The sequence below is a fragment of the Salmo salar genome, chromosome ssa02, assembly GCF_905237065.1.
Source record: "Salmo salar chromosome ssa02, Ssal_v3.1, whole genome shotgun sequence".
Classification (NCBI taxonomy): domain Eukaryota; kingdom Metazoa; phylum Chordata; class Actinopteri; order Salmoniformes; family Salmonidae; genus Salmo; species Salmo salar.
This window is the reverse complement of record NC_059443.1, coordinates 35,344,130-35,356,432: the sequence shown is the minus strand read 5'-3', so window position 1 is coordinate 35,356,432 and position 12,303 is coordinate 35,344,130. Positions and strand designations below refer to the sequence as shown.

Below are 12,303 nucleotides of genomic sequence, written 5' to 3'. Positions count from 1 at the left end.
TTTGAATTTAATCTTACTATAATTGCTGTCCTATTAATTGTTCAATTACTTTATAAACTAATAATGACTCAGCATCTGTTTTGTAGACAAATATGTGAACTTCCGAGTGACACCACTCTGAGAAACAAAACTTTGTTGTTACTGTAGACATCCCAACCTCCTAAAATGTGTTGAGTTCAGTCACAAGACACAATAATAAATAAATACATCTCATATTTCAACCGTTTACAGATCAAACAGCGTACGCTTCGTTTAGGTATTAAATGTTTATCTCAGAAGGAACAGAGATTTGACCTAGATAGTTTGTGTGTATGCATTGATATGTAGACTGTGTGCCCTTTTAAAAAAAATGTATGTAGTTCTGTCTTTGAGCTGTTCTTGTCTATTGATGTTCAGTATTATGTCATTCTGTATTATGTTTCATGTTGTGTGTGGACCACAGGAAGAGTAGCTGCTGCTTTTGCAACAGCTAATGGGGATCTTAATAAAATACCAAATATTCATAAAGATTCAGCACCCCATTGTTTTGTGACTGGCGGGACACCAATGAAGCATTTATCAATGTGAGAAAACAACAGACTCAGTTTGGGCCAGTAGGGCTCCCGTAGTGGATCTCTCTGTGGCTCACCAGCTGCATCAGGCTCTTGCCGCTCTGGGAGGTGATGACCCGGAGATCAGGCTTGCGGCTGTTCACCATCTGAGGGCTGGGCGGAGGTGGAGACTTGGCTACTTTCCCCAGGCTGTTGCCGTTGGAGACGGAGAGGAGGCCGGGGGAGGCCCTGGCACTGATGTAGCCGTTCGCTGGTTGAGAGGGAGACGGAGAGGAGATATTAATATGGTGTTAAGGAATGTATGGAGTGTTTGTGTGGTGTGTGTATACCTCTCACTTAATGTAGGACAAATGTAACACTGTGAATAATAGCATGAATCTGTAAACATTACTCGTTTGACCCTTTCACGCATTACACTGTAACACTACAAAACGTCATAGCTTTTCTCTACAGGAGCAATGTCAAACCTATGTCAACCCTACGGGATGTCAACATTCAGACAGTCCCCTTTAGTTCATGTCAGGTGACACACCCCTAAGAGAAACAACCTTTTGTTATTACTCAAGACATTCCAACCTCCTAATGTGTTGTTGTCTCATAAGACACAATAAAAAACAAATAAATACCTCTAATATTTGTATCGTTTACAAATCAAACTGCGTATGCTTCGTTTTGGTTTCACTCATTATGAAGGTCTATCCATCAACGGCTCAATGGTGAGCAGTGTTAATCTGGGACAGCATCAAGCTACTCAGACAACAGCATTCCTTCTTGCCATGGGACAGACCGTCAGACTGATTTCCCCTTACTTGGTTAAAAGGAGCCGTTGACTCAAAGAAAGACAGGCTCACTGTGTGGATGGGGGAGCTGGGGACTTTCCCAGCACTGTCAGGAACACAACCAGGCAAACACAGACAGACACACACACACAGACAGAGAGAGAGATACAAAGAGACATACGCACATACTGTGGGCAGACGCACAGTCAGACGCACAACTACGCACGCATGCTCACACACTCCCTAGAGCTGGGCAGGGTTCTGCGACAGCAGATAAAAGTTGCTCCATGACGTGTCCCAGATGCTACCAGAATGTGACACCGTTTCATCTCAGTCACACATACTTCAGTTCACACATACAGACAGACAGACAGACAGACAGACAGACAGACAGACAGACAGACAGACAGACAGACAGACAGACAGACAGACAGACAGACAGACAGACAGACAGACAGACAGACAGACAGACAGACAGACGGCAAGGAGAGAATGATGTTTGTTCCAGACTCATTTGTGGCAGCAGTATCAATAACACACTACCTCCATCAAACATAAAAATGCGTAACAGTTATCATAAGTTTGCTCACGCCAATCACAACTGGATAGAGAACTCTGGGCAGCCAGTGAAGGTTACTTTGTACTGAGGTGTTTAGGGATGGGAATATGGGAATTTAGGTGAGTGTGAGCCACAGCCGAGGGAAAAGTGGAACAGGGCGATGGTGGCTTTTTGTGTTGTACCCAACCTAGCAGACACAGACACTCGCTCAGTCCTTCCTCTAAGAAACTGGACACTCACTCATCTACCCCAGCAACAGAGGGAGAAGAAGGAGGAGAAATAACGTGTGTTAGTCAGATGTTGGCCCCAGGCCCTGGGCTCTTTGAACAACAGGGCTCTAGTGTGTAAGAATTCACACTCATTATGTGTCTATGTGAATGTTTATCCATGCATGCGTTTGTGTAAGTATACAGTTGAAGTCAGAAGTTTACATACACATTAGCCAAATACACTTAAACTCAGTTTTTCACAATTCCTGACATTTAATCCTAGTAAAAATTCCCTGTCTTAGGTCAGTTAAGATCACAACTTTATTTTAAGAATGTGAAATGTCAGAATAATAGTAGAGAAAATTATTTACTTCAGCTTTTATTTCTTTCATAACATTCCCAGTGGGTCAGAAGTCTACATACAGTCAATTAGTATTTGGTAGCATTGCCTTTAAATTGCTTAACTTGGGTCAAACGTTTCGGGTAGCCTTCCAACAAGCTTCCCACATATTCACAAGGTCCTTTTCTGTTGTTCTGGGATTGATTTGCACTTTTCGCACCAAAGTACGTTAATCTCTAGAAGACAGAATGCGTCTCCTTCCTGAGCGGTATGACGGCTGCGTGGTCCCATGGTGTTTATACTTGCGTACTATTGTATGTACAGATGAACGTGGTACCTTCAGGCGTTTGGAAATTGCTCCCAAGAATGAACCAGACTTGTGGAGGTCTACAATTTTTTTCCTGAGGCCTCCAATTGACTCAAATGATGTCAATTAGCCTATCAGAAGCTTCTAAAGCCATGACATCATTTTCTGGAATTTTCCAAGCTGTTTAAAGGCACAGTCAACTTAGTGTATGTAAACTTCTGACCCACTGGAATTGTGATACAGTGAATTATAAGTGAAATAATCTGTCTGTAAACAATTGTTGGAAAAATGACTTGTGTCATGCACAAAGTAGATGTCCTAACCTACTTGCCAAAACTATAGTTTGTTAACAAGAAATTTGTGGAGTGGTTGAAAAACGTGTTTTAATGACTCCAACCTAAGTGTATGTAAACTTCCGACTTCAACTGTATGTTCATGTATGTTTCTAACTGTTTATATGTTGTATGTATGCATCACCATATGTGTTTTAGTGTATACCTTTGTGAGTGTGAGTGTGTGTGTTCTCTCTCCCAGGTTCTACTCCTATTACACCCAGTGCCGGGTGTGGGAATCTCAGGAATGCCGGGTGACGTCAATGGTGACATTCCCTGAGCCCAGAGCCTGGTTCTGTGTTCAACAGCTGAGAACGACAGAGCGAGGGGGAGGAGGACGGGATGTGGAGGGAGGAGGGGGAAGAGAGAGAGAGAGACAGTGGGCTAGCAGGGTGAGTCTCTTGAGCTGCGTCTTGGGACCACTGCACTGTTTACTGCACTGGAAGGTTACTGAGACAACCCCAGTTTAGAGCGAGAAAGGCATCGTGACTACTGTGGTCCCTGTTCCATGACTTTGTGACTTGGGTCTGATTCTGAAACTTCAGATATGAGTGTGTAACTCATTGTCGTACAAGTCTTTCATTGATATCAATGTGAAAGCCGAACCTATGCTCACAAAATGTAAATTAAGATTTGGTGCTTAGTGCCTTAAGTCACAAATTGAAAAACATATTCTTCTCAATACAATAATACAGTCATTCAGTTTTGGGGAAGATATTGTAGCACAATATCTGATAATATTGTCATCTACCTATGACTGTATGCCGAGAGGAATTAGATTAGAAGTGAGGCTCTGGCTGGTGTCAAAGTCACCTCTGAGGAGATGGCTCTGCCAAGACAAGGTACAGTTTGAACCAGGAGGGATTGGAGTGTGTGTGTGTGTGGAAGGGTGGGGGACATGGGGGAACAGCTGTGATATAGAGGGAGAAGGACAGAGAGAGGGAGGGTGAAAACAGGGTCAGAGTAGACAGAAGAAGGGGGGTGAGGAGACGGTGGAGATGCTAGGCCAGAGTGTTCATGTCATTCATGTCTCTCTCTACCCCTCTTTCTCCCTTTTTTCCTCAGTCTTTCATTCTCTCTCGTTCTCTTTCCTCAACCCCCTGGGCTTTTTTACAAGTGGCTTTCCTGTGACCCTCAGCTGTCGCTGGCCAACAGGTGTGTGTGTGTGTGTATGTGTTTGAGTACATAAGTGTCAGTGTTTGTGGCGGTTGCCATCGACCAGCTATCCTGACATCTTTTTCTCTTCCACCAAACAGTGGAGTCTGTCCCAAAATGTAATCCATACACCTTTTATGCTTTACTATAACCCACAACTCCATTCACGTCAAGGAAAGTCATGAAGGGTAAAAACTAACAAGCTAATAATCTATTGTCACAACTACAACAGAGAGACGCAGTTCACTGTGTATACGGTATCATCTTATTTGCTAAGTAAAAACTACTCAAACACAACTAGGTATTTTAGCAGAAGTAGACGTCACTTACGAACTGGGCTCGGGCATCCTCCGTTGGAGTTGTTCAGTTCACCTCCTAATAGAGCACCTGTGGAGGGAAGAACAGAAGACGGTGGCCATGTTGAAAAGGACAAGTTGCACATACGAGTGGATGTGAATGGTAACAATTGCTAAGAAAACATGAAGAACATGAACAATGCTGAATCCATAACATTGATGCTGTTCATCGACTACAGCTCAGACTTCAACACCATAGTGCCCGCCAAGCTCGTCACCAAGTTCAGGAACCTGGGACTGAACACCTCCCTAGATCCTGGACTTCCTGACGGGTAAACTTCAGGTGGTAAGAGTAGGCAACAATACCTAAGCCACGCTGATCCTTAACAGGGGGCCCCCAGGGGTGTGTGCTTAGCCCCATCTTGTACTCCCTGTTCACCCATGACTGTGTGGCCACGCACAACTAACTCCATCATTAAGTTTGCTGATGACACGACGATGGTAGGCCTGATCACTAACGGCGATGAGACAGCCTACAGGGAGGAGGTCAGAGACCTGGCAGTGTGGTGCCAAGACAACAACCTCTCCCTCAACGTCAGCAAGACCAAGGAGCTGATTGTGGACTACAGGAAACCGGAGCAGGTGCACACCCCAATCCATATCGACGGGGCCGCAGTGGAGAGGGTCAAGAGCTTCAAGTTCCTCAGTGTTCACATTACTGAGGACTTAACATGGTCCTCTGACACCAGCACAGATGTGGGTGAAACGATTTGGCAGAGCCCCTCAGATCCTTAGGAACATTTACAGCTGCACCATCGAGAGCATCCCGTCTGGTATGGCAACTGCACCACCCTCGACAGGAAGACCCTACAGAGGGCGGTGCAGACAGCCAAGTGCATCATTAGGGTTGAGCTCCCAGCCATCCAGGACGTACATGCTAGGCGGTGTCTGAGAAAGGCCTGAAAGATTACCAAAGCTTATATCCCTTGGCCATAAGACTGTTCAATGGCTAACAACTACTGCTCCCCCTCACACCTCCCCTGCTGCTAAAATGATTATTGATTAGGTCTATTACTACCACTACGCTGCTGCTCATTGATTATTGATTGTCATTACCATTTATCCAGTTTACATGTATATATTACCATTAGTATATTACCATAAGTATTTATATATTCCTGCTACCAGTCACTTTTCAGCCCTGTTTACATGTACACTGAGTATACCAAACATTATAAACACCTTCCTAATATTGAGTTGCACCCCCTGTTGCCCTCAGAACAGCTTCAACTCATCGGGGCATGGACTCTACAAGGTGTCGAAAGCTGGCCCATGTTGACTCTAACGCTTACCCCAGTTGTGTCAAGTTGGCTGGATGTCCTTTGGGTGGTGGACCGTTTTTGATACACACGGGAAACTGTTGAGCGTGAAAAACCCAGCAGCGTTGCAGTTCTTGACACAAACCAGTGCGCCTGCCACCTACCGGACCCCGTTCAAAGGTACTTAAATATTTTGTCTTGTCCTTTCACCCTCTGAATTGCATATATAAACACTCCGTGTCTCAAGGCTTAAAAATCCTTCTTTAACCTGTCTCCTTCCCTTCATCTACACTGATCGAAGTGGATTTAACAAGTGACATCAATAAGGGATCATAGCCTTCACCTGGATTCACCTGGTCAGGCTGTCCTAGAAAGGGCAGGTGTTCTTAATGTTTTGTATAATCCGCCTATCACGCCTTCATTTACACTCTTGAGTGTGTGCACACACACACACACACACACACACACACACACACACACACACACACACACACACACACACACACACACACACACAAACTTATGCTGCTGCCATACTGTTTACTATTATTATTATCATCATCATCATCATCATCATCATCTATCCTGCTACCAGACACTTTCTCCTAATCCCTGCCTACATATACAGTACATCTCAAATACTCCAGTATTCCTGCACATGTTGTATTGGCACTGCCCCCGTATATAGCTTACTCTCTTATTTCTCCTGTTTTTATTTAGTATTATTAGTTATACTATTTTGATAATGCATTTTTTCAAAATTACTGCACTGTTGTGTATGGCTTGCAAGTTAAGCATGTCACTGTACTTGTGCATGTGACAAATAAAACGTGAACTTGTGATGAAGTCAACCATTAACCACCGTCCACTCTGTTCCTTACCTGCGCTGGCCGGTCGCTGTGGTAACCCTGGAGACCCAGTGTTCCTCTGGAGAGATGGTTGTTGTGGCGACAGCAGGCGGGGGTCTGTGAGGGTGGAGGTGACGAAGGAGGTTGTGACCAGACCGCCAGAGTTACTGAACTGGAGAGCGTTTTGATTGGACACTGGCACCGTGACGGGCATGGAGAAGGTGGGCTGTGGGACGGCTGACTGGAGGAGAGACAGGAAGAGGAGGGGCTTAGAAATGTAACCGCACGATGGGCACATGTATAATGTTAAAGACACTAACACACTCTCAGAAGCATGTGCACGCACAAGCACACACACATACTAATGCACAGGATTTGTTAGCATGCAAGTGACTTGTGGAAACAAGAAGCTGAAAAAGTGTTTGCTTTCAGATCACATGCAAGGTTATGTGTACATCATAAAAGCTACATGGGATTGTTATTGCATTGGTTATTGGTGACATGTCATATTATACATCTCATGACCCCACATAGTATCTTTAATTGCAGGGAAAATTGAAGAGAAACTATGGGGGGGAAAAGTCTTTGTTTTGTTTTTTGTTTTTGTTTTTTTGCATGGAAATTTGAGTATCTGATGTGTAGCCTCTACCTGAGAAGTTGACTGCTAATTTTCTTACTTTTACCTTGAAGTAAACGTTTACCCTTAAAAATGTATATAACTAGTCCCTAAAACGTTCTCTAAAGTATCAAGGACTGCTTTCTCAAAGTATAAGAAGTGTAGTTAGCAAATAGCTTTGAACAGGTCCTGAGTCAGCTAAATAATACTAGCCGTGTGACCCAGCCCAACACCTGGTCCTAATCAGAGACAGGACCCAGGCCAGGGTTGTCCACTCTTCTGCCTATAACCCATTTCACCCTGTTTTCCTCATCATGGCAGAAAGCCGGCAGGGCCTCTATATATAGAATATGGGCCAAGCGTGGCCTGGTACTGTATGTGCTGAGTGGGACCCAGTTTAAAAAGAGAGAAAGAAGATGCTCTACTCTGTCCATCATATCGACCTTCCTTCCCGTTAGCCTATAGCGTATTCCACAAGTTTACATCTGGGATGTATGTGTGATGCTATACAGGGGAAGAAAGGAGAGCAGAGGAGACTAAGTTCTTTTGATATTGTGTGTTTTGTATTGTATCTGTCATAATCTGATAAGAGTCCTGTCATTCTTGTGACAAACTATTTGTCAATGTGGCGAGACTGAGTGTAACCTTTTCCTTTCTTTATAGCATTTTAGTAGACTGAGTATTAGTCTGTGTCTGCATTATCCTGTTCTAGTTACGAACAACAACAGTGCTAGGTAACGTAAAGACAGAAAGGCATCCTTGCTGTCACTAGTGCTGTAGCTCCTCTGACCCATAAGACCTGCGAGGGTGTCATGTCGCGTACACAACTTCACTCAATATGCTGTATATGGCAAGAATGTTCAGGGGACTATGGTGACAAAACCAATCTGCCTTGGACTCCACAGTGATAGAGATGTCTCAAATCCCAGAGCACCAGAAACTGAGAGAGAAAGAGGCAGAGAAAGAAAGAAAGCGCAAGTGAGGGTAGGGGAGAGAAGAAAGAAAAAAGAGAAAATAGAAATAAAGAGAAAGACAAAGACAGAGAGAGAGAGAGAGAGAGAGAGAGAGCAGAGAAAGCCCAAATGGGTAAGCCTACTGGGCATGCTGGTGGGCAGGTCTGGCGTCTGGAGAGGTAGTCTACAATATAAGGCAGAAGGTTAAAGCACTGCAGAACTGCACACTGGCCAGGCAGAGAGGAGGGAGGGATGGATGGATGGATGGGTGGAGGGATGGAAGTGGGGTTAGTGTGAGGGGGCAGAGGTGTGGAAACGTGGAGCATACAACACTGGGACAGCACTTCCTACATACACTTATCGTACACTCATTAAAATACTGTTTAGTACTACACTGATGTACACTAAACTGTGCTGTGCCATTTGGACAGATATCTCTTGGATAACAAGTTATTCAGTGGTATTGCTAAGTTAGGTCAGATAACTGTCAGTGTGCATAATGTTAATACTAGAGTAGAGTGACTCTTCATTGTGTCAAGTACAAGGCATTATAAAGGCCCTAAAATGAATCATATTGGATAAATAATAGTCTTTCAGCTTTTCCTTGGGCTAAGTGGGTTCATTGAAGGCAGCTCAAGGCCTTCAACAGCATAATAAAAAACAAACCTATTTTTCTCAGCGGCGCGCTACATTGGTGTATTTCCTAGATGCGAGGGTATCAGAATGAATTAAACTCATGCCCTACTTTCCTTCCCTCCCTCTTGTCCTAGAAGCCTTTGAAAGTTTCCCTTTCAACTTTAGGGAACGTCTCATCCTATTTGTTAGCAGTGATGGATTAAAACCACAAAAACAACTTTCAAACAACATTCGGTTGACCTTTAAAGGTCCTTGATATTTGACTACAATGTTGATCTCACCAGTGAATACTCTGTATAATGCAATTAGATCGAATCGTTTCACAAAAATAATGCTCAGCTTTTATCTTAGTATTGTTGGAATACAGGAGGGAAAACAAGTGCTTTAAAGATTTCTAAAATAACTTCAAATGACAGAGAAATCAGGAAAATTTGTCTCTCTTTTTAGTACAAATTTTCTGACAGTCACAGTCAATTTCAAACAAACACAACACATAACATTGCAAACAATATTAAGGAACATCACTTAAATCTGAAAAGCTAAATCAGCTGTGTCACCAATTGGCAAGTTCCAGTCTTGCCTTAAAATCCTGTACATGCCTATAGCCTGCCTAGCCTCCCTATGCTCCCTAGCACTTTCTACTCGACTCCGGGGATTGCAGTACGAGTGGGATTAAGCGTGTATATCCCAGCCCCCTAGCTGTCATGTTGGTAGATTATGATGCTGTTGAGGGAGATTGGTGCTGTATGCTTCCGTTTGCTACAGTAGGCCCTGTGAAAGGTGTGCCGGGCAAGGTGGGGGATGGGGGGCCAAAGCCAGTGCAAACTTGCTTCCAATCGTCTGGGGTGGGAGCTACACGCTCCAGGGGGTGTCAGATAGAAGAAGAATAGAATTCATTCTAATCAGAAATGCTTTTAGGAGCTATTTCAGCTCACCACAAACACCAAAGTGTTGGAGATACGGCTTAGGTTAAATGCAGGATAAGTGGTATTCACTGAATTCATTCAATAGAGAGAAACGTTTTTTGCTGAACCGCTGCTTTAATGTAAGTGAGTGGTTGGGTGTGTGATAATATTATCAGTTTTGGAGAACAAAACCTTTCCATCACCATTGGGTTTTTTGTCTTAGTGACAATATTCTGCATAATACAGATTACGCAATACATTGTAGTACATGTTGTATAATACATTCTAAAAAACCAGGGTTTAAGTCAGGGATAGGTGTGTATATCTTCAGTTCAGCTCATCGTGTGAGCAGTAAAGTCCTTCACATTGGCCCGACGGGAACTCGATAGACAAAGTCCCATTCCTCGTGACCAATAGGGAGGCCAGATCAGACAGGAAGCCTGGTTGAAATTGAGTGCTCCTCATTAAACTGACGTTAATGGCATTATTGAGCCCTGGTGGAAAATAATGAATCATAAAAAAATTGGCACCGTAGAGAGGAATAAAAGAGGCAATGAACCGTGGCAGCGTGCCAATTACGAGGCAGCCCTGGAGAGTGTCTGACAAACACCCTGGAAAATGAGGAACAGCCTATCCGAACCTAGATGGTCACACTTTATCTGTAAAACTAACGCCCTTGAAAAGCATTCATTTGTACGATTCTTCTCACACTAACAATGGGGTGACAATGAATAATGAGAAGTATTGCTTTGAATGTGTTATGCCCCGTTTACCATGGCATCCTCATATGCCACTTTTATGTAGTCTTTATGAAATCTGTCAATAGCTTATGAATGATTCCTGAGACCTGTGACCACTCTCCATTCAGACTGTTGAGCTCCGCGCCCCGACATCCTTGCCCGGGCACACACGATCAGAGGGGGATTGTTTGTACAGAGGTGGGTGAGAGATGGAGAGGAGTGGGGGGTGGTGGGGTGCTCTGTGAGTATTTGGGTTGCTGTCTGCAACCGGATCTGGGTAAAATCCAGTCCGGTCCGGTAACACAGCAGTTCTGGTACAGCTCACGGTACTCACTGACAGCCTATAGCTCTGCATCATTTTATCAAACTCCTCGTCAATTTTTTTGTATTTCTCCTCAGTGTGGGGGGTGAGGGAGAAGGGCTCCTCGGGGTCTGGGCTCTCTGAGTCCCGGTGCTCTTTCTTGTTCAGAGCCTTGGTCCGTTCGTTCCCACAACAGAGAGAGGAGAGGGGAGAGAGAGGGAGGTTAGAGAACGTGACAAGAGGACGATGGTACTCACGCCATAGCGCTTGAACAGGATATCCAGGTCCTCGTTCTTGCGGTACTTGTCATCGTTTAACGGGCTTTGGTCGATGGAGTCGTCCCCGTCCGGCTCGGGGCTGTTGCAACCGTTAAAGCCTTTCTTTCGCAACGTCTGAAGCGGTTAGAGGAGGAAGAAGAAGAGGAAGGAGGAAAACATTTCATTTTCATGCACAATTATGTCAACAACACCCATTAACCAGACTGTACCACCATTTAAATTCTAATAATGATAAGGAAAAGAACAGCAATGGCATTCGAACAAAACCAGTAACATGATTCTGAGCCTCAGATAATATTTAAAGTCGATCCATTCCAGGAAGGTCAATGTTCACAACATCTATGACCGTTTCGAAGCTAACCACCTTTAAAGGTCTACTCTACACAAATCAACAAAGATGTCTGAAATAAGGAGTTATCACTGGACAATGACTAACATTTTCAACAACAATTTTCATCCACACACACACACACACACACACACACACACACACACACACACACACACACACACACACACACACACACACACACACACACACACACACACACACACACACACACACACACACACACACACACACACACACATTTCAAAAGTTGAGGTCAATTAGAAAATTATGAAAGAAAAGCACATTTTTTGTCCATTAAAATAACACCAAAATGATCAGACACTTTATTTTAAGAATGTGAAATGCCAGAATAATAGTAGAGATAATGATTTATTTCAGCTTTTATTTCTTTCACCACATTCCCAGTGGGTCAGATTTTACATACACTCAATTAGTATTTGGTAGCATTGCCTTTAAATTGTTTAACTTGGGTCAAATGTTTCGGGTACCCTTCCACAAGCTTCCCACAATAAGTTGGGTGAATTTTGGCCCATTCCTCCTGACAGAGCTGGTATAATGGAGTCAGGTTTGTAGGCCTCCTTGCTCTCACACGCTTTATCAGTTCTGCCCACAAATTTTCCATAGGATTGAGGTCAGGGCTTTGTGATGGTGTTACATTCCCCAGTTTCTGTGTTTTGTGTTTGTATGTGTTTGGATGTGTATATGTTTCAGGATGGCTTCCTGGATTCCAAGCAGCTGATTGGTCGGCCCCATTTAACATTTTTTATTTCACCTTTATTTAACCAGGTAGGCTAGTTGAGAACAAGTTCTCATTTACAACTGCGACC

At 43.8% G+C, this 12,303-nt stretch overlaps 1 protein-coding gene across 10 annotated transcripts in view; it reads right to left on the bottom strand.

The window, feature by feature from the left end:
* The window catches only part of LOC106580711 (myocyte enhancer factor 2d), a 79,527-nt gene that overhangs the window by 13,389 nt on the left and 53,835 nt on the right, over window positions 1-12,303 (bottom strand). For 7 of the 10 annotated variants that reach the window (XM_014162045.2, XM_014162069.2, XM_014162075.2 and 4 more), the window contains exons 4-7: window positions 10,880-11,017; window positions 6,729-6,936; window positions 4,563-4,619; window positions 629-801 (exon numbers count right to left, since the gene is read on the bottom strand). In XM_014162045.2, coding sequence (XP_014017520.1) covers window positions 629-801; window positions 4,563-4,619; window positions 6,729-6,936; window positions 10,880-11,017 — 576 coding nt within the window. Of the gene's footprint in view, window positions 1-628; window positions 802-4,562; window positions 4,620-6,728; window positions 6,937-10,879; window positions 11,018-11,103; window positions 11,239-12,303 lie in introns of all 10 variants that reach the window. The other 3 variants (XM_014162054.2, XM_045703029.1, XM_014162092.2) reach the window with 1 other exon arrangement.